Raw genomic sequence first — 27,570 nt, 5'->3', positions numbered from 1 at the left:
TCATCAAAAACGACTTTGCCAATGCTATTTTAATAAAAACGGTTTTACTAACCCGTTTCACCTTGTATTAGGAATAAAGTAGAAACACAACCTAAAATATTCAAAATGCCACAATGATGGAAATTGGCCAAGATTGAGCTCGTTCTCTCCTCTCCACCTAAAACCTCTATCGCTCTCATCCCCTCACTCTCCACCTAAAACCCTCTCATCCCTCGCTCATCCGACTACCTCTCCGACGTGCCATTCCGACTCCATTCGACTACCTCATCCGACACCACACTGGAAAGTTCTCATACTTTGCTCAATGCTCATTCTCCTTCGACTTGGTGGTCAGCGAGATACTCCTCTCGTTCGACCACGCTCATCTGACTCCTCTCAGTGCCGGAAACTTGTCATACGCCGGATTACCGACCAATTGAAAACGAATCTCAGGTAAACCCGACATCGCAAAACTAGGGTTTGCAGATTCAAGAAATTAGGGTTTCGTGCTTTTCCTTTTTGCCTGACTCTCTAATGTATTGTATGTATATATGTTCAGTTGTTTGAATGAAGAATTTGATGGAGTTTAATTTATGTCAAAATGTGGTTTGATTTTGCTGTGTGGGTTGTACAGTTAGTTCTTCTGGGGATGTTCAAATTAATTGTGGTGATGATCTTGTAGGGATGTTCATTGCCACACATTTAATTTTTTTTGCTGCTTCTTTTTTTCCAATGATTTTTGCTGTTACATATTGGTTTGCTGGCGAATTTTTCCCCAAGAATGTTTGCTGCTAGAATCATGTTTTGCCGCTGAATTGTTTGCCAATAATGTTTTTCTGCTACAAATTGGTTTGCTGTTGAGTTTTTGTTCAAGAATTTATTTGCTAAATCTTGTTTTGCTGCTGAAATTTTCCATAACAATGTTTGCTGATAAATGTGGTATTCTTGCTGAATTTGTTTTTGCCTTTGGTTGTGTACAAAGTCAAAAACAAACCCAAGTTTTGGGCAGTCCATTTGATACAATGTCTGAAAGTACAATCAAACATGACAATAGCAAGCAAGCACATCTCAGATTATCAGGAAGATATGGAAACTTAACATACGGATTTAAGAAAAAGAAATCTCAAATACTATTTTGTGGAAAACACAAGCAGATCGTTACGAATTAGCCACACTAACCCATTGATTTAAAAATAAAAAAAATAAATAAAGAAAAGGCAGTGGCTGTCATGCACGGACAGCCTACACTATGACCAACACAGTGTAGACTCAGGCTACCATTGCCATCCCATAGGCAGTTAAATTACCATTTTGCTCCCGCGGATCAATTTTGGAAAAAATAAGATTAGGGGCAAATTTGTCATTTCAACCTCAAAAATTTAACCTAACTTCCCAAACATAAAAACTAAAATAGCCTACTAAAATAGCCAAAAAGCCTCTAAAATAACCACTTCCCAAGCACCCACATATTACATTCTCATTGTTTAGTTGCGGATTAAAAATGGCTTCTTCTTCTACGAACAATAGCAACATTACATTAAAACCAAGAATGTGTGACTGTGGGAGAACAGTTGCAATGTATATTGTACAAACCAATGAGAATGGAAATCATGGGCATTTGTTCTTTGTTTGCCCATCAAGATATATAAGTATGTGTTATGAAGTAAACATTTTCGTATTTGGAAATTATTTGTGTAATCTGACTACATCACTTCAAAAACTTGGAATGCATCAGATCATAAACCAGTTCTGAAGAGAATCAGAATTCACTATTTTCATTAACAAAATTACAAACCATATAAACCATCAACTGCCAACAACATAAATTCCTACAATTGAATGCATCACTACAAAAACCTGGAATGCATTAGATCATAAACTAGTTCTAAAGAGAATCAGAATTTACTATTTTCATTAACAAAATTACAATCTCTCTATGTGGACTTTCATCAAACACCTGGAATGCATTACTACAAAAACATTGGCCACACAACCAATGAAAAACAAAACAAACCCAGAACCATTGCAGACATCTCAAATGCATCACAAAAATCAATAGATTTGCACCTATCGCAAATGCAAAAAAAATCAGAAGAGGAACTTACCTAATCTCCAATGCACGGCGGTAGGGATTTCGAATAGAAGTGGTCGTCATCGGAGAAGATGTTTCATTGTCGCAACTTACCTAAGTCCGTCGTCGGCGAACACCCAAGTCGGTCGTCGTCGTGGTTCTCGGAGAAGATGTTTAACTATGGCAGCTTTGCTCTGCTCTCTCGTTTCCCATGCTTTCTCTGTCCTCTCCTCTCTCTTGTGTTTTGTTTTTAAATTGTTATACGTTTGTTTCTTTTCTTTTAATTTACTAAGCACGTGACAGCAAAGGCAAATCATACTTTCGAGCCAATCGGGTAGCTCGTTTCGAGCTACCCAGCAGCTTTGTAAAAACAAAAACAAATTTTAGCACACCAGCCAATACTCAGCATAGTATTGTTAGCATAGTATAGTCCCCTGCGGAGAAGACTACATACATCTATAACCTATTTATAGAAGCAACAAAATTTGAGTCTAAACAGTGCATCTAACAAACAGGAAATTATGAAATCACCCTCGTTGAAGATTGCTAGGGAAGCTACAATGACACCGGCTGAGTTGTATGCAGTGCTTCTCCAGCAAGCTCTTCATCAATTCGAGATTTGTGCCGCTATAGATTAGGCAGTGTGCTTTTCACCCAAGCTTGTTCCTCAAGTCGTGAGATATTAAGAGGTGTAAATTATTCAATTTCGTTGCTGCAAATTGCTCTCAGGTTTATCAAAGAAATTGTTCAATTTTTTACAATGAATGTTCGTTTGAGTGTTGTATCTTCCTTTATTCTACAGTTTGTATTTGGGCTGAACTCTGTATGCTTTTTTCTTTCACAGACCAGATGCAAATCCATACTATTTGGTATGTAATTTTTTGGTTTGCTATTTCTCTGTCTTCTATGGAGATGTCAATACCTGATTTCTATGCATCTGTATTAGAGTGATGTTTGTTAGTGCATAGACAAATTATGCATACCATCTGCTTGACAATATGGCTGACTAAGCCTAACCAAGTTTAGCAAAGGCAAAAATTAATTCAAATTTTGTTTATTTTGTAGGAGAAAGTAGCACACTTTTTGATTCCTTATTAAATTTAGACAAAATTGTCTGCTTTATTCGTGTAAGGAAATTAGTTGGACAAGACATGGTAAGAGTGAAATCGGCACACTCTTTCTAAATACTTGTCAATTGGGCATGCTTGGATCATGCACAAACTGGGATTTTCCACCACAACCATGATCCTCTGATCGCCACTTACTATATCAAGGATCGTTGGTGAAAAGGACCAAACCTTTAGAAGAAGGATAGATGTGAATATGAAAAGAGAGGAAGATGTCTCAAACTCTTCTGGATAGATAACAAACTCAAGTAATGAAATAGAAGGCTTTAGGGTGATATTTGATGCCTCTAGAGTGGAGACATATACAACAATTTCTGTATGCAAGTTTCAGAATAATCCTCTTGCATCTTAAAATGTACCAGTTATGTTCACAACATAATCTCCCACAAAACTTCAATCTGAACATCTATCTCCCTACTACTTTACATCCGTAATAAGTTTCAAAACTCAAACCAAAATTCAATAAACCAGGGAAAAGTTTAGAATTCTAAAGTTGAAAATCAGATTCAAAACATCTAATCCTAACCCAGATATTTGATTACAGTAAAACTGGATTTGTGGGTGCCCCTGAAATCACCTATTATAGACCAAACCTACCAGTCTTTGAACCCCAGATTTGTTAAAGAGGAGAGATTACATATGAAGTTGATGAGATATTTGAAGAATTCAACCAGATATCTAAATTCATGTATGCAAACATTTTGTATCCCACAATGAGTCACTTTGATTGTCTTCTACAAATTGAATCTATTCTTTTGTTTGGATTGCATCCATTGTGGATTAGAGGGGTGGTGTGGCTTTTATATTATGCCAAATATCAGCCTCTCCTGCTATATTTTGGAATTGATTAGATTTTACTTCTCATGTGTATTTATCTCCTCCTGAATTAATAAGGGAGACACTTAGGCTGTGTTTGGATAGATTTTCAAACTATAATTCCACCCTTGCATTCCAATGCCATGTTTGGATATATTTTTCAAATTATATTTCCACAACAAAAAGAAAACTCTGTGTTAGGCGGGATATTTTTTTTTTTTTTTGAAATTTGGCTAAACTAGTCGTCCAACCGGTCAACTGGAACAGGACAAGTTTTTTTTTTTTTTTTGGTTGCAATTGGCATTTTTTTTAAAAAAAAAAAATTTAATAAAACAATATTTTCGGAATTTTTAAAATTTTCTTATGAGCTTTTAATAGATTTTTGAGTCGTATGTTTGGTTATGAGTTGTAAGTTTTTGCATCAGATATCATATATCACATCAAAAATTTCCCACTCAATTCAAAACTCTTTTCAAACTCATAACCAAACAAATTTTCTACACTCGAATCATAATTCCAAAACACACAAACTCAAAATACAACTCTATTTGCAAATCATATTTCCCAAACTCTTCCAAACACTACCTTAATATGACAAAATCAAAAGTCAAGGTTTTTGTTAATGCTAATTTTAGATTTTTTGTTTCTTTATTTCTCTCAAATTGCTTTCGTGTATTTATCCTTGTCTTCATTTTTCAGCATCACTGTCTGATGTTTATCCCTGCATTCAACTTGATATTGTAATGCTCCTCTCATGGCTGCAAATTCTGGTATGTACATGCCTACCTCCACACTTATTTGTCTTGTATGATATCCTAATTTCCATGTTCCTATTTTCTTTTGTATTTATGTGCACTACATGCAAACCACATATTTGTCAATATGCCCAAAAAAATGAAGAAAAAAGAAAAATAATATACTTCAGACTGCCTTTACATTCTTTATGTTTCTCTTTATTTGCTTTGCAAAATTTTCCCAACTCAAGGAAACAAAAGCGATTGTTTTACTAAACTGGTTTCTAGATGTTTATGTATGATTGGAAAAGACGTTGCTCCTGTATTAGCTGAACTGGTTTTGGATTAGGAATAATGTATGATAGTTTAGACAATACAAATGATCGGTGTAGTATTCCAAACTGCTTTTAACTTGTGGAGAATGTAATTTAGATGTTTGTGTATGATTGTCAACACCTTGTTCAGTTATTCATTGAATGTTTTTTCGATTAGGAATGATGGATATAATTATATTGGAGGTCCATGAAACAAAATCGAATAATATTGACAACACAAGCGACGCTTGCTAATAATAAATACTAAAGTTGTGGAACTTGAGGGAATCTAATCTAATTTAAATGTTTGTGTGTCTAACATGAATTTTTAAAATTAAATTCAAATTCAAATCTTAAAAATTGCAGATACTCGAATCAACCTTAAAAAATTCAACTACTCAAATTCTAATCAATTTTAAAACCACATGTAAACTAAATCTAAATTTTAACTATTTTGATTTTTTGAAGTTCACTATGGTCTAGCTTGAAGATTCAACAACAAATGAACTGAAAAATGATACAAAGGAGGTGATGTACACAATTTTTGTTCTCCTTTTTATTTTCTTTTCCCGGAAGCATAAAAACTTCATTTAGGTAAACTAAATCAGGTTTTTAAAAGCTATTTGTTTGCTAAACGCAAATTATCAAACTTTAAGAGCACTGGATTCTGATAATGTTCCCACGGTTTCTTCAATGACTGAGGAAGAGATAAATGTTCTTCCTGTTCATAAGTACAAAGTTGCTGACTCCCAAAGGTTAGTTATCAAGTACTACAATAATTCTTAGTATATCTGCTTCAAAGAGTCTCGTTTTCATGCTGTCCGCATCCAAGTAGCAGGATCGATTCTTTTTTTTTTTTTCTTTCTTCTTGTTGGATTGAATATGTCCCTCATCATTCATACTTTCTGAAATGCAATAGAAAAAAGAAAAAGAAAAAATGCACATGCAAATTATTGGATTTTTTATTTTTGGAAAATTAAAAATTAAATTGTTTTCAATTCACCAGCCTCTCCACTTATTGTTGTCTTGGTCCACAGGCAAAATAGATTGGTGACCTCTACATATGGACTTTTGTAAATTAAATAATTATTTAAAAAAAAAAAACAAATAAAACAAAAAAGAGTGGATTTCTATGTGAAACTCGTTTTCTGGACCACTTCCTTCTTTCAAAGTGTTTTCCCAAGTGAAGCCAGCATAATTGCATTTGTCACATAGACTTCAGACTACACACCTAGGTCCTATCAAATATTTGTATTTGTCGTTGATAAGTGGTAGTTTTACTATCTATTGACAACTGAAGAAAATGTGAAAGTCAGAGTGACTTTGCAAACTGCAAGAAAGATTTCACGTAACTCTTAGATCTGTTTTTCAATCCAAACACTTTTTTTTTCCCCTTCAAATGGATAAAGATTAAATTACACTTCTCCTTACAAAGTTTAAACTTTTAAAAGAGTTAATGGTTAACAATCTAATATGCTATTAGAACAGATTAAAATTTTACCACATTTTCGGTGCACTACAAGAAATTTTTCCAAAATAATTTCTTTCTTAATGTGAATTCAAGGTTGGGGAAAGACAGTTGAATCAATCATCTTCCCAAATACAAAAATTTTAGTTTTCTAAAATAGCCAAAAACTAAAGTAGCCTACTAAAATAACAACTTCCCAAACATCCACATAGAGGAACATATTGATTTTGTTGCCATTGCTGCAAGGTATTAGCAAGTTATTGAATTGTGTCGAGTGCTCGGTCTCATCAATAGGATTTCTGGTGAGGGTTTTTAGTTTTTCTTTCAATATCTACTTTACACATTTGCATATTATTTTGAGTTGTACGATATGAATTTTGATGTTTATAGATAGGAAGCTCAATGGTTATTTATCATTATTATTACTTTGTTGCAAATGATAAGTTATTATCAAATTTTAGTTGAATGTGAGGATGCGAATCTTTTCACAAGTGATTGCATGGTGGCGATGGTGGGACTGTTGGTTTCATCAGAGGTGTGGGATCATTTTCCTCTACATATTCTCCTTTCATCTTCTCTCTCCTCCTTTCTTTCTCTCTCTCTCTCTCTCTATATATATATATATATATGTGTCTATATGTGTGTGTGAAAGTGAGTATAAGATACTAGAACAGAGAAGGATGAGAGAGGTTGAAGAAGAAGAAGAAGTGGTTTTGGGGTTTGGATTTGGAGAGGGTTTCAGGAGATGGTGGATTTGAGTAGAAGAGGGTGACTTTGCATCTTTCTTTTGAAATTGGGGTCAAATTGTAATTTTTGTACTTTTTCCATTTCAAATTTGACGGTAGGGGCTAAATTGATACGATTTCAAAGAGTATAGGGATAAAATTGACATTATTCAAAGTCTAGGTGTGTAATTGATCATTGAGACAAAGTATAGGGGTTAAGAAATTCTCTGTGATTTGGATGAACAAATGAGTATGTCCCTCTGATGTTATTCTCTGTCTCCCCTTGGGACATCTCATATTTTACATGTACATTTCAATTATCGACGCTAACAATGTCGTGACCCCCACGTGCGGAGCACGTGGGGATCTAACTAGTATAAAAGAGTAAAAAACACACCCGCTAGTAATTCATGGAACTAAGAAAAATTATACCTTTGCTTGTAGTGGAAGAATAAGAAATTGAGGACCTATGACACAAAACAAAAAATGAAGATGTGAGTTAGTACATGGCAGCTAGTGCATATACTTAATTATGTTCTTTGAAAGGATCACAGGGGCCATGGTGCCCCTAGCCACCCCTTGTGTCCACTGGTGACTTGAGTAATGTAATGAGTAATGTTTATCTCCTTTCTAGTTTGATGGAAATCTTTAATAAGGAATGCCTGGTGTTAGTTTTGGGGGATTTGTTTATGTTATATTCAAAAGTAGATTTTAAGGGAATGCATAAGTTCTTTCAAAAGCTTACTAATTTAAATAATAAAAAAAAATTATATTTGTCAAAAATAGAAAGCTGCAATTATAGTTCACATTCCCTTTTTCTCAGCTAATACTGAACAAAGCAAACATATAGGACCAATCTAGCAATAGTTCATAAGACATGTTTCTAATTTCCAATTTCTATTAGGCTTATTGTTTCCTGGGTAATTCTTTTATTGAATAAACATATTTGCCCGAGTCAAGTTTCCTAATTGAATCTTAGGAGGACATTTTTTTGTTTCCATTCATAGTCATTTGAGTTGGCAAAGCCAGGAGTACTTTGGCAAGAGAAAGTCCCAAATCACACACCCACCTAACCTTGGTACTTACGCACCTTGCTAGTATGTGTGCACACATGCAAGCTAGAATAACCATACAACTCTTGAACAAAAATACTGGGGTTGGTGTGTGTTTGTTTATGTCAAGTGGTACTATGACATTCTTATCTCTAGCATCAACATGGAGACATGGGACAATGGAAAACTTTAAGCACCCACACAAATTTTAAAGCAAATATAAGCTTAGAAAAGCCATCCATTTAAAAAAAAAAATTAAATTAAATTAAATTAAAATTTGCTCCCATGGAACACTTTCGTATGGCAAGCCATAATGAACAACCTTCAATTGCGAGAGAGAAAACTATACCAAAGTGAAGAAGATTACAACAAACATAGCAGCTAAGGAAAAAATTATATGTTCACCTTCAAGAAGTAAACGGGAACAATAGTACCTATCAATTTGTTTTCTTCTAAAAAAGTAACTAGCACTACAATTTATGCCTTTTTTTTTTTTTTTCTTCTCTAGAAAGATAGATATAACAAAATATATAAATAAAGCACGATTACAATGTAGCATACAACATTGATTGCTTGGAGATTTCAAAAAATCCAGAAGAGGCACATTTCAAAAAAAGGCCATATGCTTTCAACGTTCAATGCATACAAAATATTATTTTAAAATGGAATCCAAAAGGCTTTGGCTAAAAATTAAAATAAGAACATTTCTACAACTTACACTAGAATGTTGAATTGGAGCACAAATTCCCATTAGTCCACGCCCAAGATGCTGTATACCATCTTGAAATAATTGGACAATGTTATAAGTCAATGTTTACTCTATGTGCCTTTTCTCTTGCTCTGTTTGCTGGCTACATTATGCTTTTGGTTTGATCATTTTCAGTTAGTTTTGGTCTTTCTTGAATGGCTGCTATGGCCTTGGTGTAGCTTCAGAAAGCTTTGCTTTATTTTTATAAAGAATGTTTACTTGCCATGTTGTTACTATTTTTAATTTGTTTAGTAAACAATCAAAACCCATCTTTTATTTAAACACTCATTCTCTGTAGTAAAATTTTCTCTTGCATTATATTGGAGGTCTCATTCACAATTTTTCTTGGAATGTCAAATTTTCCTAGATGACAGCATTGTTCTCTGGTGATATTGGATTCCCGTTCACTTGATTCATGTATTTGCTGAAAAATTTATGTGAGGATCATTGATCAAAGTAATTTTCAGGCTTTTAAATTCTCTTTGATATGATATTCATAAGTTACCTTCATGGCAGGCATGAACATCTCGATGACCCTAGAAGAACAGAATGGCAAGAATTTCCTTCAGGGACTAGAGCGGCTACTGCTGGTTTGTGTTAGAATAGGAAATAATTGACTGTAATCTTTTTTGTTCTCTTGATTGATTGCTCAGAATTATGCCTTATGGCACTCCTGTAATTGCTCAGAAGTATCAATATAAAAGGGAATGAAGTCTAACTCATTCCCTAACTCTTTCTCTTCTCTAGAACTATATGGTATCAGAGCCTAAACCCTAGCCCACACCTTTTTCCTGTCTGCCGGCAGCTCTTTCTTCCCCAGAAGCCCAGTTGGCCACAGTAGCCTCTCACCCAGGCCATCGTCTGTCATCCCACAGTCCATCCAAGCCATCGTTAGTCCACTAGGGGGTCTGTCGGCAGCTTCTCTGGCACCCTAGGTCCTGTTGACAGCACCTCTGGATTCCTTGGCTTCTGTCGGCATCTCCTAGGCTGCCGTCGACTCTTTCCCAATGTCGACTCTCTCTCAATTGAATAGTTAGTGTGTTCTTCTCTCTCCCTCTTGACTCGTAATGGTTCGTTTGTTACATAAAAAAAAAAAAAAATGTTTCTTACTTCTTTATGAGTTTCTAGTTATTATTGTGCTTATCCCTCCACTCTCATCTTCTAGGTTTGTGATTGGCATTGTGGTTGAGGAGTAGTTAGTAGCATCCCATGGCAAACCCTTCTACTATGATTGATACCCTCTACGCTGGCCTTAGAATCACCACATCTCTATTCAATGGTCAGAATTATCTAGCGTGGTCGCAGAATTTGACTATTTTCTTAAAGAGCAATGGGAAGATGGGATATGTTAATGGGCGGGTTCAGGCACCTGTATCACCGACCCTCATTATGACCAGTGGGAGATCACTAATTCTTTGATTATGGGTTGGTTAATCCATTCTATGGTTCCGGAGATTGGAGAGGGCTACTTGTCTATGGACACTACCCAGGATATTTGGGAGGCCGTAGCAACTACTTACTCCAGGAAGGGGAACTTTTCAAAGGCTTTCGAGTTATGTCGCTCTATTGAATGGATGGTACAAGGTGAGAAGACTATCCTCTAGTAGTTTATCTTCCTTAGCAATGGGTGGAAGCGGCTTGATCACCTTCAGAATTACAAGCCTGTCTGTCCCACTGATTCTGCTAGTTACCAGAAGTTTGTGGCGCAAGAACGGGTCTTCAAGTTCTTGGAAGGCCTAAATGTGGAGTATAATCCAGTTCAGAGCAAAGTACTTGGCATAAATGTGCTTCCTTCTCTCCAGGAAACCTTTGTTTTTGTGCAAAATGAGGAGAGTTGCCGTTCTGTGATGCTTTCTTCTACTACTACTGATCGCTCGGCCTTGGTTTCCGCACCCTCTCCTGATGGCGACTATGTGACTCGTGGTTTTCGTTCTTCCTTTGAGAAGGATAATCTTTACTGTGACTACTATTGTCGACCTCGCCACACACAAGAGACTTGTTGGGAGCTGCATAGCACTCCCTCTGGTGGCCGAGGCGACCGTCCTGGTACTCGAGGGGGTCAGTTTGGTACTAGAGGCTGCGGGGCCAATGCACGAGCCCATCTTTCAGACATTATTGCGCCACCATCTTCATCTCCAGTTGTCTCCTCCGTTGCTGATGTTTCGAGGTTATCTGCCTCGGATTTTGAGATTGCTCTTTGCCACTTGCTAGATCGTTGAGCCTCCATTTCTGCTACAGGTGCACTCTCTTCTTCCTTTGCCAATTCAGGTAACTTAGCTTCCTCCCCATGTGCATTGCTATCTCATACGACTGTACCATGGATTATTGATTCCGGTGTTTCTGACTATATGTCTGGCTCTTCTAATTTATTTTTAGAGTATAACCCCTTCTCAGGTCAGGAAAAAGTGCGTATTGCTGATGGTACCATTTCCTTTGTGTCAGGAAAATGTTTAATTCATGTCACTTCTTCCTTTCCTTTGTCTTTTGTCATTCATGTTCTCAATTTTAGCGTTAATCTTTTATCTTTGAGTCGTATCACCCGTTACTTAAATTGTAACGTGACATTTTTTCCTGATCATTGTCTTTTTCAAGACCTTATCACGAGGAAGAGGATTGACAGTGGTAGAGAGGAACATGGGCTCTACATTCTAGATTAGACAGACAAGCTGACTCATTAATCTATTTAGTTACCATCCACCAAGGAAGACAGTTGGATGTGGCACCGTCACTTAGGACATCCCTATTTTTTATTACTTAAGCATTTATTTCCCTCTGTTTTGGAGAAAAATAATGTGTCAGATTTTCAATTTGAGTCTTGTCAACTTGGAAAACAACACAGAGTCTCTTTTGCTCCTTCTATTAATAAAAGTTTAGTTCTCTTTTCTTTGATTCATTCTGATGTATGGGGTCCATCCCGTTTTGTGTCTTTAACTGATCAAAAATGGTTTGTTACCTTCATAGATGATTGTTCTAGGGCCACTTAGGTCTATTTGATGAAAGATAAGAGTGAGGTTTTTTCTGTGTTTCAAAACTTTCATAAAATGGTTTGTACTTAGTTTGGGGCGGTTGTCAAAATTCTACGTTATGATAATGGGGGGAATGTATTGGCTCTGGTCTTGTCACTTACTTCGCAACACATGACATTATTTACCAGACTTCATGCACTAATACCCTTGAACAAAATGTTGCTGCGGAACGCAAAAATCGCCATCTCTTTGATGTTGCCCATTGTCTATCCTTTGAGATACGGGTTCCTCGATCTTGTTGGGGGGAAGCGGTTCTCACTGCCGCTTATTTGATTAATGGTCTTCCTACCCAAGTCCTTCAAAAACAAACACCTTTTCAAGTTTTGTTCGGGTCTCTCTCTTTTGGGTTCTCCATTGCTCCTAAGATCTTTGGCTGTGTTTGCTTTGTCCATAATCATTCTCCCACTCGTGGTAAATTGGATCCTAGGTCACTTAAGTGTGTTTTCTGGGTTATTCTGCCACCCAAAAAGGTTATGTGTTATCACCCTCCCACTCGCAAATGGTTTGTCTCCATTGATGTCACGTTCTTTGAGTCTTAGCCTTACTTTCCGCCTTCCCCGGTATCTCAGTCATCTCTTCAGGGGGAGCCTTGGTGTGAAGAGATTCTTTTTCCGCCTGTTTCTCTTCCGCCAGTGGTTGAACAGATAGAGGATGATGAGCCAGCAGTTGTTGAGGACAAGGAAGCAGGCAAAGTTTATATTCGGGACAAGGACAAACAGCAAGTCACTTAGATACAAGAGCCTACTCTCCCTAAGAGTCCAGGTAATTCTAATTCTAGTACTCCTATTCTTGATGTTCCTGATCTTGATGTTCCTATTGCTAATAGGAAGGGAGTTAGGTCATGTAGTCAACATCCTATTACTAATTATGTCTCTTATTTTAATCTGTCTTCCTCATATAAAGCCTTTCTGTCTAAAGTATCTTCTGTGAGTCTATCTACCACTTTTCACGATGCTCTCTCTATTCCTGAATTTAAACATGCCATGATAGAAGAAATGCAAGCTCTCAGCAAAAGTGGCACTTGGGAGTTGGTAGAGTAATAGAGGAAAAAACCAGTTGGGTGTAAGTGGGTGTACACGGTAAAACAGAAAGCAGATGGTTCCATAGAGCGTACAAAGCAAGATTGGTTGTTAAAAGCTTCACTCAAACTTATGGAGTAGATTACCAGGAGACATTTGCACTGGTTGCTAAGATGAACTCTGTGAGAATCTTACTCTTTCTTGCTGCCAATTTGGATTGGTCACTTCATCAGTTTGATGTGAAGAATGCCATCTTTCATGGAGACCTAGCAGAAGAGGTCTATATGGATATTCCTCTTGGTTTTGCAGATGCCAAGTCCAAAGATAAAGTACGCAGGCTCCGAGCCGCTTTATGGACTAAAGCAGTCCCTTAAGGCTTAGTTTGAAAGGTTTGCTCAAGCTATGCTGAAATATGGGTTCAAGCAGAGTCAAGCTGATCACACCTTGTTTGTGAAACACTTCTCACATGGTAAGACCACAACTCTCATTGTTTATGTTGACAATATTGTTTTGACAGGGAATGGCGTTGAGGAGATCCCTCGGTTGAACGAATATTTAGTCAAGGAGTTTGAAATCAAAGACTTGGGTAGTTTGAAGTATTTCTTAGGTATTGAAGTAGCTAGGAGCAAGGATGGCATCTTTATATGTCAGAGAAAGTATGTGCTTGATTTGCTAAAGGAAACTAGACTGTTTGGAGGTAGACCATGTGATACACCTCTAGAACCAGGCTATAAACTTAGTGAGGATCAAGAGGGAGAGCCAGTGGACAGGGGGAGATACCAGAGACTAGTGGGTAAGCTCATATACTTATCCCACTCACGTCCAGACATTGCCGTGAGCATGGTGAACCAATTTATGCATGCTCTTAGAACTTCCCACTTAGAGGCAGTTATGAGAATCCTGAGATACCTGAAGTCTTCTCCTGGAAAGGGTCTCTATTTCTCAAAACATGGCCATCTCAGTGTGGAGGCATTTACTGATGCAGATTGGGTAGGATCAGTCACTGACAGACAATTAACTTTTGGATACTGCACATTTGTTGGTGGCAACCTAGTCACATGGCAAAGTAAGAAACAGAATGTGATTGCTCGATCAAGTTCTGAGGCAGAATTCAGGACTATGGCTCAGGGTGTATGTGAGTTACTATGGATTAAACTATTGTTAGGAGACTTGGGAATTCATCAAACTAACTCCATGTGACTATGCTGTGACAACAAGGCTGCAATCAACATTGCTCATAATCCAGTTCAGAATGATAGAACTAAGCATGTGGAGATTGATAGGCACTTTATCAAGGAAAAACTTGCTAGTGGCACCATATCTATTCCATTTGTGAAGACTGGGGACTAACTAGCTGATGTTCTCACCGAGGGACTAGGAAGCAAATCCTTTCATGGCATTCTCAACAAGTTGGGCATGAGAGATATCTTTGCACCAGCTTGAGGGAGAGTGTTAGAATAGGAAATAATTGATTGTATTCTTATTTATTCTCTGGATTGATTGCTCAAAATTATGCCTTATGGCACTCCTGTAATTGCTCAGAATTATCAATATAAAAGGGAATGAAGTCTAACTCATTCCCCAACTCTTTCTCTTCTCTAAAACTACAGTTTGTAGATCTTGGTCCTTTATATCTAGTCTTGCTTTGATCATCTTTAAGAGAAGAGTTCATAGATTTCTCAAAAGCTAATGCTTTAAAAACCTTTTGAGTACATGTCTCATTCTATAATAATTCCTAACCCTATTGGTTACCTTATATATACAGAAATAATAATTCATTTCTTTGTTGTATCTAATTATATTTGGTCGTTGACTTTGTAAATCAAACTTTTATTGGCAACATGTAACTAGCTACTTAATTAACTTCGTTTATACAGGTGGGTTAACAACATTGGTTGACATGCCTGTTAATAGTTTTCCATCTACAGTTGCCAAAGAAGCTTTTGAACTCAAGGTATGGATGGTTAGCACCATTAATTTTTCATTTTTCACCTTGGAGGCTGCTTAAAGTTAAAGCATGCTTATATCTTTATGTTTAGCTCTTCAATTTTCATTTTAAAAATCATTATAGTAAGCTTGCAATAATCATCATAAGCCTATCTCAACTCACTTAAAGAGAAATTTTGGCAAGGAAATTTGGAACAATTAAAAAATCAGACTTGGTTGGATTTTAAAAGCCTATTATTGATGAAAACTTGTAGTGAAGTGACCTTGAAGATGGTGCAATTTATAGTTCTACGAGATGTCTAATAAAGTTTCAGATTCTGTTTTTCTGCAGAAGAATTGTATCAACTACAGGCAGTAATGGATTCTTTTTGACGTGATTAGTCTCCCACCAAAAACAACCCATATCCTGCCAAAATAAGAAAGAAAAAATCCTACCAAAACAGCTTGTATCATTTACTCAATTCCATTCATAATGATGATATTGGTTACAATTTACAAAAAATAAATTATTATGTTGCTGCCCTTTATGGAGAGAGAGAGAGAGAGAGAGCAGAGAGCAGCGGCACATTTTGAGGATCCAATCTGGTTGCCATCAGCGAAACCTCCTGACAACCCATATAGGAAGGTATTTGCATCACAAATAACTAATCAAAGGTGTATTTGGTCAAATTAATCATTGTACTATTCTGCCAATAATTTGAGTGGATCGAGTTGATAGCTCACACATAACTTCTCATATAAAAGAACATTTAAATACTTCTCTTCTTACTCTTTGCCAATTATTTGTAGTGCTAGCTCTTTTAGTATGATCAACGCCAGTGTTCTTGGTTTAAAGGTAGGGAATTATCCGTATTCTTTTTCTTTCCCTTTCATTTAATGTACTACTTGTTGCTACAATGTTGCTCAATACGTGGGATATCAGAAAACTTTTTTTTTTTTTTTCTTGGCTTGATTGCCAATTCTCTTTGATAATCTGTGTGCATGTGTTATTCTTTCCCATTCTTCCAGTTGTTGGAGAATCATGTATTAAATCTGACATTTTTTGCTCTTTGCTGTAGTCCTTTATGTGTCCTTTGGGGATCAATGACTTTCCCATGACAAATGCTGACCATATTAAGGTGCGTTTGGTGATATTTAGACCACATATTACAATGATTAATTGTTTTTCATATGAAATAAATGACAGTGTTATTTGCTGCCACATCTTTGATGTTTACTGATGCATTTCCAAATTTATCCACAAGTTCACATTTTTTAAACTTTGATGCCCCCCCCCCCCCCCCCCCCCCCCCCACACACACACACACACACACACTAAATGAATAATTTTCTAATGAAGTTGATCTTCTTATTCACCTGTAGGAAGGATTGTCCATACTGGCAACCCCACACTAAATGAATAATTTTCTAATGAAGTTGATCTTCTTATTCACCTGTAGGAAGGATTGTCCATACTGGCAAAGTATAGAAGACTTTTGCCTGTACATGCAGAGATTCAACAAGAACTTGAAGATATTGCAGATGACCCTCGATCCTATTCAACATATCTCAAGACTAGGCTTGCTTCGTTTTAAAATATTGCTCAAGTTCCTTTCCTGAAAAGTAAGTTGATTTCTCTACGTTCTACTAAGCACCCAAATTATGTTTTTTTATTTATTTATGAAATTAACATAAATCAAGCAAATCATAGTACATAAATACATTATTTTAAAGGCTGCTAGTTTTCAGAGTCATATTTGTTTTTTATCTACTTCTACCTTCAAAGTATGAAAAGAATGCCTCGTGTGAATTTTAGGATGAATGTATTTACATACTATGATTTGCTTGATTTATGTTAATTTCATCTTAAATGGATGGATAATGTTCTCCTTCTGCTCATTTTTACTATGATGACTAAGGAAGAGGCAGCTAATAGAGAGCTCTTAACAGTAGCAAACGACGCAAGGGCTGGTGGCCCTGCTGAAGGAGCTCATCTTCACATTGTTCATCTGTCTGATGCGAGATCTTCCTTAGATCTAATTAAGGTATGCTAGAGTTTCTCTTTGTTCTTATAGATATAAAATTCTATTCCAAACATAAAAAATGAGTTTTAAATAATAATAAAAAATGAGAGTTTTAATAAAGTAAAGATGTGCTATTTGTAATAAAATTGAAACTGGGACCCCCAACATTGCATCCCAGCTATTATTAGATGACCCCTGTATTAAATTCAAATCTAGAAAAGGTCAAGGTCCAATCCAAAATATTATTGGGACCACCTTTAGGCTCTGGTTATTCATCTCTTTCTCTCTTTTGGATCAATTTCCAAATTTTTACTACACACATTTCTGAAGAGTTCTATCAAGAAACAATGTTTCAAAATAATCTTCTACCAGGCAGAAGAATTTTAGTTACTTTTTAAATGAAGTATAGTGGAAAATGATCTAAAAATTCTGAAAATGGAATTTTTCTAAATCCATAGCCTCATTGTTACTTGTTCAAAGTTTTGGAAAGTTTTACCAGTACTTTTATGAAGAATTAAAGATTCCATTCTCATTTCACTTCCTTGTTTGTCTAGGAAGCAAAAAGTGGTGATAGCAATGGTGATAGCACAACTATTGGATTTGGAGCATTACCACATCAAAAGTCGTTGCACAGGTATGGATAGTTTTGGATATGACTTTGATGAATGGATTTCTATAATCTTTGGATAGTTTTGGATTTGTTTAAAAACCTAGATGATTTGTTTAAAAACCTAGATAAGAATAGAGTTTTTGGGTTGTTTAGAACTTTTTGGATGGTTTTAAACTTAAGGATAGTTTTTGAAGCTTCACGAACATAGTTTTTGGATGTTTGGAATGTATAAACAATTGTTGGATGTTCTTGATTGGATATAATTTGTTTTTGATATTTTAAAACAATATTTTGGTGGTTGATTGATGCTTTGTGAAGCTTGTTTATAATGTTTTCTTAGATTATATAGAGCAAGTCAAATAGAACTTGCCGAATTAAAAAGTACATATACATATTCTACGGCCAGCAAAAAAGTCCGTTATATGAAATATTCAACAAGCAAAGAGTGTTGTGGTTTGTCCCACGAATTAAGAGCGTGCAAAAGTAGTAGTAGAAATCTTAATACACTTACACACAAAATATACTGTTTAAGGTTTTTTAACGGCGTACTGTGACATGCCATTGGAGTGAATGACTTTCCATGATTGGTTATTATACAACTTTACATCGGGCGTTGTAGAACCATCACCATGGCGTGCATTTCATGTCGTTAAAAGTGAGTATTATAAATATAAAATTTCATTCTCATGCCAACACATTTCATCTTCACAAAACTAAATCATTTTGTCTATTTTTCTCAACACATCATTTCATGGAAATCCACTTATTGAAACATCATGTGATTGTATTCTACGATATTTTTTCATGTCGTATTTCAGGTCTTCTTATACTTCATCTTGCATTCGAATTCTCGTCATCATTCCAAATTAGGAATATGTTTCACTGGGCAAGCCAAAAATTGTTAGTAGAATTTTTGTTAGGCTTAGATCGACAGAGACTTAATTAAAATCTCACCAAACAACATAATGATCAAGCAATTGTGTTGAGGTTTTATGTCTTGAAAGTTTCAAGGACTTCCTTGGAGTAAAAATAATGACAAAACAAACAAGAGAGAGAGAGAGAGAGAGAGAGAGAGAGAGAGAGAAGATGATGATGAAGTAAAATGATTGAATAAACAATCAAGTTACAAATAAAATACATTAAGACTACTCCTATCTAAGTTTGAACTACTCCAATGTAGATTAGATCTACTCCTAATATAGAAACGAAATAAAAATCAAGTCATGTATTTGATTTGTTGGTGCCCTCTACAATAGAGCCATCAATGGCAATTTATACAAAGAAATGTAGGAAAAAACTTCTATTAACCATCAATATAACTTCCACCTTTTTACATTGTCATTTGTCCTCCATCCCTTGAACCTTCAAAACTTGACTCAACTTTTAAGATTTTCCTGCATAATCATAATAATAATAATAACAATAATAATAATAAGTAATAGAAAGTTTAAACATAGTCATATTCGATGGAAAATTTATTTATGGTGCAAACAATGCCCTCCAACTCTTTTAGAATGAGAGTACTCAAATTCTTGAAGAGTTGTATGAGCATAAATATATAATATAAACTGTGAAAATTATAATCGATTGGCCATATATATAGTTTTTTTTTTTTTTTTTTTTTTTTTTTTTTTTTTTTTGTGGCCACTTCGAAATACTCCTCCATTACTCTTATATAAGAAATAGAAATAAAATTCAGAATTTCTTTTCGTAAACCACTTCATCAAAATTAATTTTTGATGTGAACCACAAAGCCATTCTTGTTGTTGGATGACAGAAATCATAATGTTAATTGACTTTAGAAAATTAATTTTTTTAACAAAATTAACAATGTCAAAAAGTTGAAATTCATCAAATGTGGGTTGTTCATAATTTGTAGCTATGTTTGGCTTAAAATCATACCCCCTAATTGGATTTTCACCATCATTTTGTGATGATTCATCGAATTTAGCAATGTTTGGCTAAAAATCAGGCCCTCTAATTGGATTTTCAACATCATTTTGTGATGGTTCATCAAATTTAGCCATGTTTGGCTTAAAATCATGCCCTCCAATTGAATTTTCACCATCATTTCGTGATGGTTGTTCAATAGTCTTTGTCATATTTGACTTAAAACCATACCCTCTAATTGGATTATTAACTTTAAAATGCTCAATATCCTTTTGGCAAAAGAAGTTGGTCTTCTTTTTCAATTAATGGCTTGAAAAATTGCCCCCCAGCCATGCCATTTTCAAAACTTAATTTTTTCTAGGCCATGGTTTCTGTGGATGGAAAGTTTTGCTTGGAAATGTCTCTTAGTAACTCATAAAATTTGTGCTTTTTAAGATTCTCTAATTTTTTACTCTAATGCTGAATTTCTCCATCAACTTGATAAACTTGACAACTAAGTTGATGAATTTTTCCATCAAAGTAATTTATATTTTTTTGCATCAAATAATATGGTGGTGATGAAATTATTTGAAATTTTTTCCAATCAAGAGAATTAATCGCTTTTCTTCCAATCTAAAAATAAATAAATAAGTTAATTCTATACCCTCTCCCTTCCTCGCTTTCTGGCATCTGATATCAATTCTTTTTTTCAGGTCCTCAAGATGGCGGTTACAGATGCTGGCCACCAGGTCGTGGGTTCGTTTCTCTCGGAAAGTTTACAACAGCAAGTATGGTTTGTTTCTGTGTACATAATATGATACTTGACCTCATTTGTCTCTAATAATGAAAATACAATTTACAGAGCTGAGGCTGTGGATTTCAACAATTTGATATTAGACTAAATTTGTTGACCATAATGTTTAATTTATAATTTTGGAGCAAAATGCGTCCTTTCTATTTTTCTCATTTATGAAATCTCTAAAAAAAATTTGATGATTAATTACTGTTCTTTCTGATTACTTATTTTTGTTTTTGAATATTTATTTTCATAATATTTTCCTTTTTCAACTTGTTTATATTGCATATTTCTCAGGCATGATTCCTGAGCTTCTCAAGTAAAGTTTTGTTATATATATATATTGTTTTCCTGTGCTCATTATGCTCAATCCTGCAGTTTAGCAAGCATCTAGCATCGGTCATGAGGATTGTTAACGTTATGCAGGCATCTACACTTGACTATCAGTTCATCATTCTGCCCCTTCTGAAGTCATTCATGCGGGTTTGACTTTTTAATGCAGCATAATTCTCTGCAATGTTATCCAACTTTCTTGGATCTAAATTTAAGTTAGTCAGAATTTTTCTATTCCAGGAACTATTTGAGGTTTTGGTCAACAAAGACACAAAGAAGAAGGCAGATGCTGCAAGAGAAGCACTTTTATCAGAGATTGAACTGGAACCCAAGAAGTAGAAAAATTTTGAGTCCAAGAAAAAGAATAAAAATCAGAGAAAGAATAAGGATCCAAAGGTTTTTAACTTTAGACTCTGGTTGTGTTTTTTACCATCAAGGTTGCTGTCATGTATGTCTTACATGTTTTGTACAAGTTCAGTCTAATACTCATAGCATTGCAGGTTACTCAAGGTGATGACCTGTATGTACCGCAAGAGGAAACTGAAGAACAAGTGTAAGTCCTCAATTGTCTCTCAGCCGCAGATAGCACTGTAGAAAATTATTAAAAGATCACAGCTTTTTTCTAATATTGGCTCTAATGCACATTTTAAGTTTAATCTGGGTTTTCGATCTTTGTCTTCCTCCAGTCACTTTCCTGTTAGCTACAATGGTGATTATCCTAGTTCTGTGATTGTTGTTGCTGCAAGAGCTGATGGATTGGGGCTACAGGAAGAGGAACTTAAGCATGAAATTGAGCATGATGTGGAGGAAAGAAAGCTCGAAGAGAAGTTGGAGTATCAAAGGCAGATTGCGGAAGAGGATAAGCATACAAATCTAGCCAAGCAAAATAAGCATGCAGTTGCATCCATAGCAGAGGAGGTGGAAGAAATGGATGTCGCTTGCGCCACTGACTTAGGGTCAGGATTGAGAAATGTTGGTGAAAACAATTGCTTTATAAATGTGATTGTACAGGTTGGTGTTCTGTTCAAAGAGTTTTCCTTTTTTGGGGGTCTCGGTATAAATTTCATTTTCTATCCCCTTTAACCAAAATATGATAATGAATTCATTTTATCAACCTTTTTGTCAATATGCAGTCTCTCTGGCATTTAAGAACATTTAGAGGCAAGTTTTTGAGAAGATCAACACCTGCTCATGCTCATATCAAAGATCCCTGTATTGTTTGCGAATTACATGGTATTTTCACTGCCCTAAGAGAAGCTAAGGAAGGAGATGATGCTGCTTCTCCTACCACTTCAAGAATTGCTCAGAGCAAATGGCAAGATGGTAATTTCCAGGGTGTAGACAATTTTGATGGTCTTGTCATCATATTTTCACCCTTCTTCAAAGTTATAAATTTAGACGTCACTTCTGTTTCCTATGCAACTTCGGTTGCTGATTTGCTTGATTTTACAGGGACAAAAGAATGATGCTTCTGAAGCTATTTTGGATGTGCTTCATTGGTCATTTACTTTTGGTTCTGATACTAAAATTACCGGAAGTAGTTACACAGACTCGGAATTGTGATAGTGATGCTTGTATAGCACATACAGTTTTTGTAATGAACATAATTGAAAAACCGAACTGTAATGCTTGTAGTACTGCTGAATCCCGACATATGAATTATCTTTGGAAATGGACAAATGCGTCTGCAATCAGACAATTGAAGGCATGTTTTTTCTGAAGCATTTTATGATAAATTGTCAATTTTTCCTGTTATAGCGAAAGAAAAGAAAAGTCCATTTTAGATGTCTTTTAAAGTTGTGTTATTTCCCAACTCAGCATGATCATCCGAATGAGCTTTTGAAACGCGATATAAGGGAAAAACATCAGAATAGTTGTGGCGACTGTAGCAAACGAAACATTCTTCACTGCATTCTTTCAACTCCTCCATATGTTCACAATAGGTAAATTATAAGTTGTTGGAAAATATTTCATTACGCTTTGTGTACTTTGTTTACTAGTTTTTGATTTGTTAATTGCAATTCTTAGTTGGGAGAATCTTGAAGAGCCTGCACATAAAATATCTGCAACATTGGGAGCTCTGAGTACCAAGATAGATATTGGTGTCATCTACGAGGGTTTAGATCCAGGAAACACACATTATCTTATTTCAATGGTAAACTTGCCTCCGCTTTATACTCTTCTATCATTTAGTTCCAATTTTCATGATGGATTTAGTAAACAAATTTCCCCAAGTTCTATTGCTTATGGGCTTCATTTAAAGTTACTTTTTCTTCTTGTTGTGAAATGTTGGTTTAGCAGAATGATAGAGCTGATTTTTTTTTTTTCTCTTTCCATTTTATTGAAGAATGTCTTCTTGCTTGATTGATACTCAATTCTCATTCTTTCCCTGTAGCATAGCAAATGCACTATTACTAGTTTGGCATCACTATTTATATTTTTGGACTAAATCAATAATATGACACGAGCAGTTTATCTCATTAACAAATTTCTTTTTAGGTTTGTTATGGCCTAGAGCACTACATCTGCTTTGTTTACAACCGTGCGAAAGAAAATTGGATTTTGTATGACGATGAGAAAGTGAAGGTACATTCAATTAAGTTACAAGATTTTATTCTTATATCTTACCTTTCATTTAGTTTGTGTAATTTATGTTTAAATTTGAACAGGTTATTGGTAGTTGGGATGGTGTTCTTGCCATGTGTTCAAGAAAGCGTTTGCAACCCTAACTTCTATTTTTTGAAGTGAAGGGAAGTATCTCTGTAACACCTTTGGAGGAAACCAAGGTGCCTGACAATCCTTAGGAAGTATGAAAGGCTGAAAGGAAAAGATCTGGCAATCATGGCAAGGCCAAGCAAGGTAAGCAACCTTTTTTTAAAGCTAGGCTATCCTGAATATCATTCTAATCTATAAAAAATTGAAAAAATAATAAAATTGGCATGCTATACATGTTGACACGACATCTGCAAATTTTCAGAACTTGTTTGGATGGTTATATTCCCAAAGAAATATGTAGCAATAAAAAGGGCTTTATGCCTACTTATAAAGTGACTTATTATGTATTACATACAATTATTGTTGTTTACCATCTAAGGTTGTTTTAATGCCATTATACATCTTAAGATATAGATAAAATGGGGCATATGCAGGCAAGTGCTTGTGTTTTGGATTGTTGCTCTTTTATGGGTGGGGAAATTTGATCCGACGAAAGATTCTCTGAATAACTAACAAAAATAAAATAAAATAAAATAAAATTGACGAAGTAAAATAAAATCAAATATTGAATTGAGTGTTCCATATTCCTCCTGAAACATAAATGAGGAAATATGAGCTTGCCATATTGAGAGGTAGCTAAAGGAGATTCCGGACTTCTAAAATTTATATTTATTTCATTTACTCAAGTAGTTGAAAACTATGGAAGGGCCTTTGCTCGGATTTCTGGTTTGTCCACAATTTTCAGAGATATCATGACCACATAAGGACCGTAATGAGCCAAAGGGTGCCTTCAAAGCTATCCTTAGGGTTGATTTGATATTTAGAAATATTGATTTAACAGAAACATTAGAGCGAGATTGTTAGATTTTGGTGTAATTTTATATTTTATTACTGTTTGTTTGTATTCAATATTCAAATTTGTAGTTTAAATTCTATAAAATTTGTGGGTTTGTGGGTTATTGTTGGTTAGTGATTCTTTAACTTCTATTATTTGTAGTAAAATTTGTTATTTGTAGCAATATACTTTATAATTTTTTATTTTTATTTTTCTGTAGATATGGATTTGGGTGGTGAACACCTATTTAGTCATTCTCTTCAGAGACAGTCTGATAGTGTTATTTATGTACTTGAGGGTGACTTGGGAAACCATTCCTATTGAGGATTAAACTTTTAAAATTAGCACACTGGATTATAAAACTGATGAGGAGGCCTTTGAAGGGTTTATCTGCTTGAAGTCTTGCAAAAGGTTATATGTCTTCAATGGTTTCATGTTAGATAACAACATTTTATTAGTAGAAAGATTAGGACCCGACTTGGCAACGTACTTTCAAGATGAATACACAACATTTGTGAGAAAGGGTTAGCCTTACACTCATTGGTTTGAGTTTATCAAGGACAAATTTTGTGCAATTTCAGGTATTGTTTTTCTTCTAATTATTATGTTTAATAATAATATTTTGTAATTATTATTTTTTGCAATTAGTTATAATTGTTGTTATGTAGGGATATGCTCAACGGATTACGGCGCATATATTCATTACAATTTGTGAGTGAAATGAGGGTTGGCGGTACTTCAGTAATCAATAATTGTGCGAAACTTTTTTTTATTCATAATCCTAAATCTGGTATGTTTAGCAAGTTATATTTTTTTTATTTTTTATTTTAGACTCTTTATTTTAATAATTTCTTTTCTTGGTATTGAAATTTTTTTTGTTTTACAGATTTTTTTTTTTTTTTTTTTACGAAGTATTTGACGAGCTTGTTGAACTAAAAGAAATAATTATTGAAATTTTATTGAAGCCGTGTGGTAATTGGGATGGTTCTTTAAAGATGTTGGAAAATTGGTTTCATCAACTAGCTGTACCAGGTGATTTGTACTGCTTTGTGTATTTTTTGTGTGATGAAAATTATTTGTAAGTTTTATTTTTATTTTTTCAAAGCTTTGTATTTATTTATATGTTTTTCAATTCACTTTTTTTTTTTTTTTCTTTTTGTTGGAATAATGTTGATTTGGATTGGTTACTTGATAATTCTTTTTTCTAGAATACAATGGAGAAATCTAAGTTCATTCGTAAGTTGGGTAACATTTTACACGTACAACAAAGGTTAGATACCTCTTTTCTTGACAAGTATATACATGAATATCTTCGTGATACTTATGGTATTATTGCACCTTCTGGCTGGGAGAGTTTGGTTCCAAAGTCATGGCCGACTTGGGATGTCTATTGTCGTTTTGAAGCAGATATGAAGAAGGATAGCAGTGACACCAATAGTAATCGGCTTCAAAGTGTTAAGACGTAAAATAGTAAGATACATGTGCAACTTGTTTGAACATGCAAATTCGAGTTTCTCTACACTTGTATATATTTTTTTTTTGTCCTGTGATTGACTTTATTAAAAATTTATTTTTCTTTTAAATTTTTGATAGATGTGTGTGAAAAAGGAGAGAATTGTTCAGAGGAAAGACTATTATGTTTGTGTTTGGAGGGACTACTCTCCTTTTACGCCGTGCTTGCAATCTCCCCCTTTTTTTTTTTATCTCCGGTCAAATAGTCCCCAGCAATACTAAATGGTATTTAGTGTGTGGTTGTTTTTTGTTTTGGAATAATAAATGGTATTTGGTTATTTATGCAAAAAAAAAAAAAAAAATTCAAAAACGAAAAGCAACTAGAGACTAAATACCGTTCAGTATTGCTGGGGCTATTTGATAGGAGATAAAAAAGTGGTGGTTGCATGCACGGTGTAAGAGGCCAGCAGTCCCTCCAAACATATCGTCTTCCATCTAAACAATTCTCTCCTTTTTCACACGCATCTATCAAAATTTTAAATGAAGAATTAATTTTTAATAAAGGCGGATCATAGGACAAATAAATAAATAAAGACAAAAAAATTATATATATACATGTACAGGGAAGCTCGAATTTGCATGTTCAAACAAGTTGCATATGTATCTTACTATTTTATGGCTGACACTTTGAAGCTGATTACTATTGTTGTCACTGCTATCCTTCTTCATATATGCTTCAAACCGACAATAGACATCCCAAGCCGGTCCTGACTTTGGAACCAAACTCCCCCAGCCAGAAGGTACAATAATATCATAAGTATCACGAAGATATTCATGTATATACTCGTCAAGATACGAGGTATCTAACCTTGCCGCACGTGAAAAATATTATCCAACTTACGAATGAATTTAGATTTTTCCATTGTATTCCATAAAAAGAATTATCAAGTAGGCAATCCAAATCAACATTATTCCTACAAAAAGAAGAAAAAAAAAATAGTGAATTTAAAAATATATAAATAAAAAAAAGCTTTAAAAAAATAAAACTTACAAATAATTTTCATCACACAGAGAATACACAAAGCAGTACAAATCAACTGGTACAGGCCGTTGATGAAAACAATTTTCCAACATCTTTATAAAACCATCCCAATTGCCACACGGCTTCAATAAAATTTCAATGATTATTTCCCTTAGTTCAACAAGCTCCTCAAGTACTTCGTAAAAAAAAAAATCCGTAAAACAAAAAAAAACTTCTATACCAAGAAAAGAAATTATTAAAATAAAAAGTCTAAAATAAAAAAATATAACTTGCTAAACATACCAGATTTAGGATTATGAATTAAAAAAAAGTTTCGCACAATTATTGATTACTGAAGTACTGCTAACCCTCATTCCCCTCACAAATTGTAATGAATATATGTGCCGTAATCCGTTAAATATATCCCTACATAACAACAATTATAACTAATTGCAAAAAATAATAATTACAAAGTATTATTATTAAACATAATAATTAGAAGAAAAACAATACCTGAAAATTGCACAAAATTTGTCCTTGATAAACTCAAACCAACGAGTGTAAGGCTTACCCTTTCTTTAAAATGTTGTGTATTTATCTTGAAAGTACATTGCCAAGTCGCGCCCTAATCTTTTTACTAATAAAATGTTGTTATCCAACATGAAGATATATAACCCTTTGCAAGACTTAAAGCAGATAAACCCTTCAAACGCCTCTTCATCAGTTTTATAATCCAGTGTGCTAATTTTAAAAGTGTAATCCTTAACATAGTTTTGCATGGATGTATTACCATAGGAATGGTTTCCCAAGTCACCCTCAAGTACATAAATAACACTATTAGATTGTCTCTGAAGAGGATGACTGAATGGGTGTTCATCACCCAAATCCATATCTATAGAAAAATAAAAAT

General features: G+C 34.7%; 1 protein-coding gene and 1 long non-coding RNA gene across 27 annotated transcripts; one reads left to right on the top strand and one right to left on the bottom strand.

Annotated features, from left to right (window-relative positions):
• The first annotated feature begins 293 nt into the window (after nucleotides 1–293).
• On the top strand, nucleotides 294–27,570 carry LOC114320841 (uncharacterized). 26 transcript variants are annotated; one of them, XM_082893278.1, is made up of 23 exons: nucleotides 297–432; nucleotides 2,566–2,739; nucleotides 2,853–2,919; nucleotides 4,693–4,763; nucleotides 5,510–5,796; nucleotides 6,971–7,044; nucleotides 9,402–9,471; nucleotides 9,551–9,624; nucleotides 14,957–15,033; nucleotides 15,358–15,651; nucleotides 15,816–15,861; nucleotides 16,925–17,050; nucleotides 17,584–17,663; nucleotides 20,222–20,296; nucleotides 20,878–21,033; nucleotides 21,138–21,227; nucleotides 21,324–21,648; nucleotides 21,771–21,960; nucleotides 22,090–22,342; nucleotides 22,456–22,580; nucleotides 22,666–22,792; nucleotides 23,137–23,223; nucleotides 23,307–27,570. In XM_082893278.1, exons 11-19 carry the CDS (start codon nucleotides 15,832–15,834, stop codon nucleotides 22,101–22,103), a joined length of 1,086 nt encoding a protein of 361 aa, XP_082749404.1. In that variant the 5' UTR covers nucleotides 297–432; nucleotides 2,566–2,739; nucleotides 2,853–2,919; nucleotides 4,693–4,763; nucleotides 5,510–5,796; nucleotides 6,971–7,044; nucleotides 9,402–9,471; nucleotides 9,551–9,624; nucleotides 14,957–15,033; nucleotides 15,358–15,651; nucleotides 15,816–15,831; the 3' UTR covers nucleotides 22,104–22,342; nucleotides 22,456–22,580; nucleotides 22,666–22,792; nucleotides 23,137–23,223; nucleotides 23,307–27,570. The 26 variants fall into 26 exon arrangements, with proteins under 26 accessions (XP_082749359.1, XP_082749345.1, XP_082749331.1 ...); XM_082893210.1 differs by lacking the exon at nucleotides 9,402–9,471 and adding an exon at nucleotides 10,200–11,272 and having other exon boundaries at nucleotides 15,341–15,651; nucleotides 21,771–22,342; XM_082893196.1 differs by lacking the exon at nucleotides 6,971–7,044 and having other exon boundaries at nucleotides 21,771–22,342.
• LOC145801557 (uncharacterized) lies at nucleotides 1,942–4,718 on the bottom strand. The gene is made up of 2 exons (XR_014343168.1): nucleotides 4,579–4,718; nucleotides 1,942–4,078 (listed from the first exon to the last, which is right to left on the bottom strand). It is a non-coding gene; the product is annotated as an uncharacterized LOC145801557 (long non-coding RNA).

This window comes from Camellia sinensis, chromosome 1 (assembly GCF_055761805.1).
Source record: "Camellia sinensis isolate YWXY chromosome 1, ASM5576180v1, whole genome shotgun sequence".
Taxonomy (NCBI): Eukaryota; Viridiplantae; Streptophyta; class Magnoliopsida; order Ericales; family Theaceae; genus Camellia; species Camellia sinensis.
Note: the sequence above shows the minus strand (reverse complement) of the source record. Positions and strands in the feature narration are given on the sequence as shown.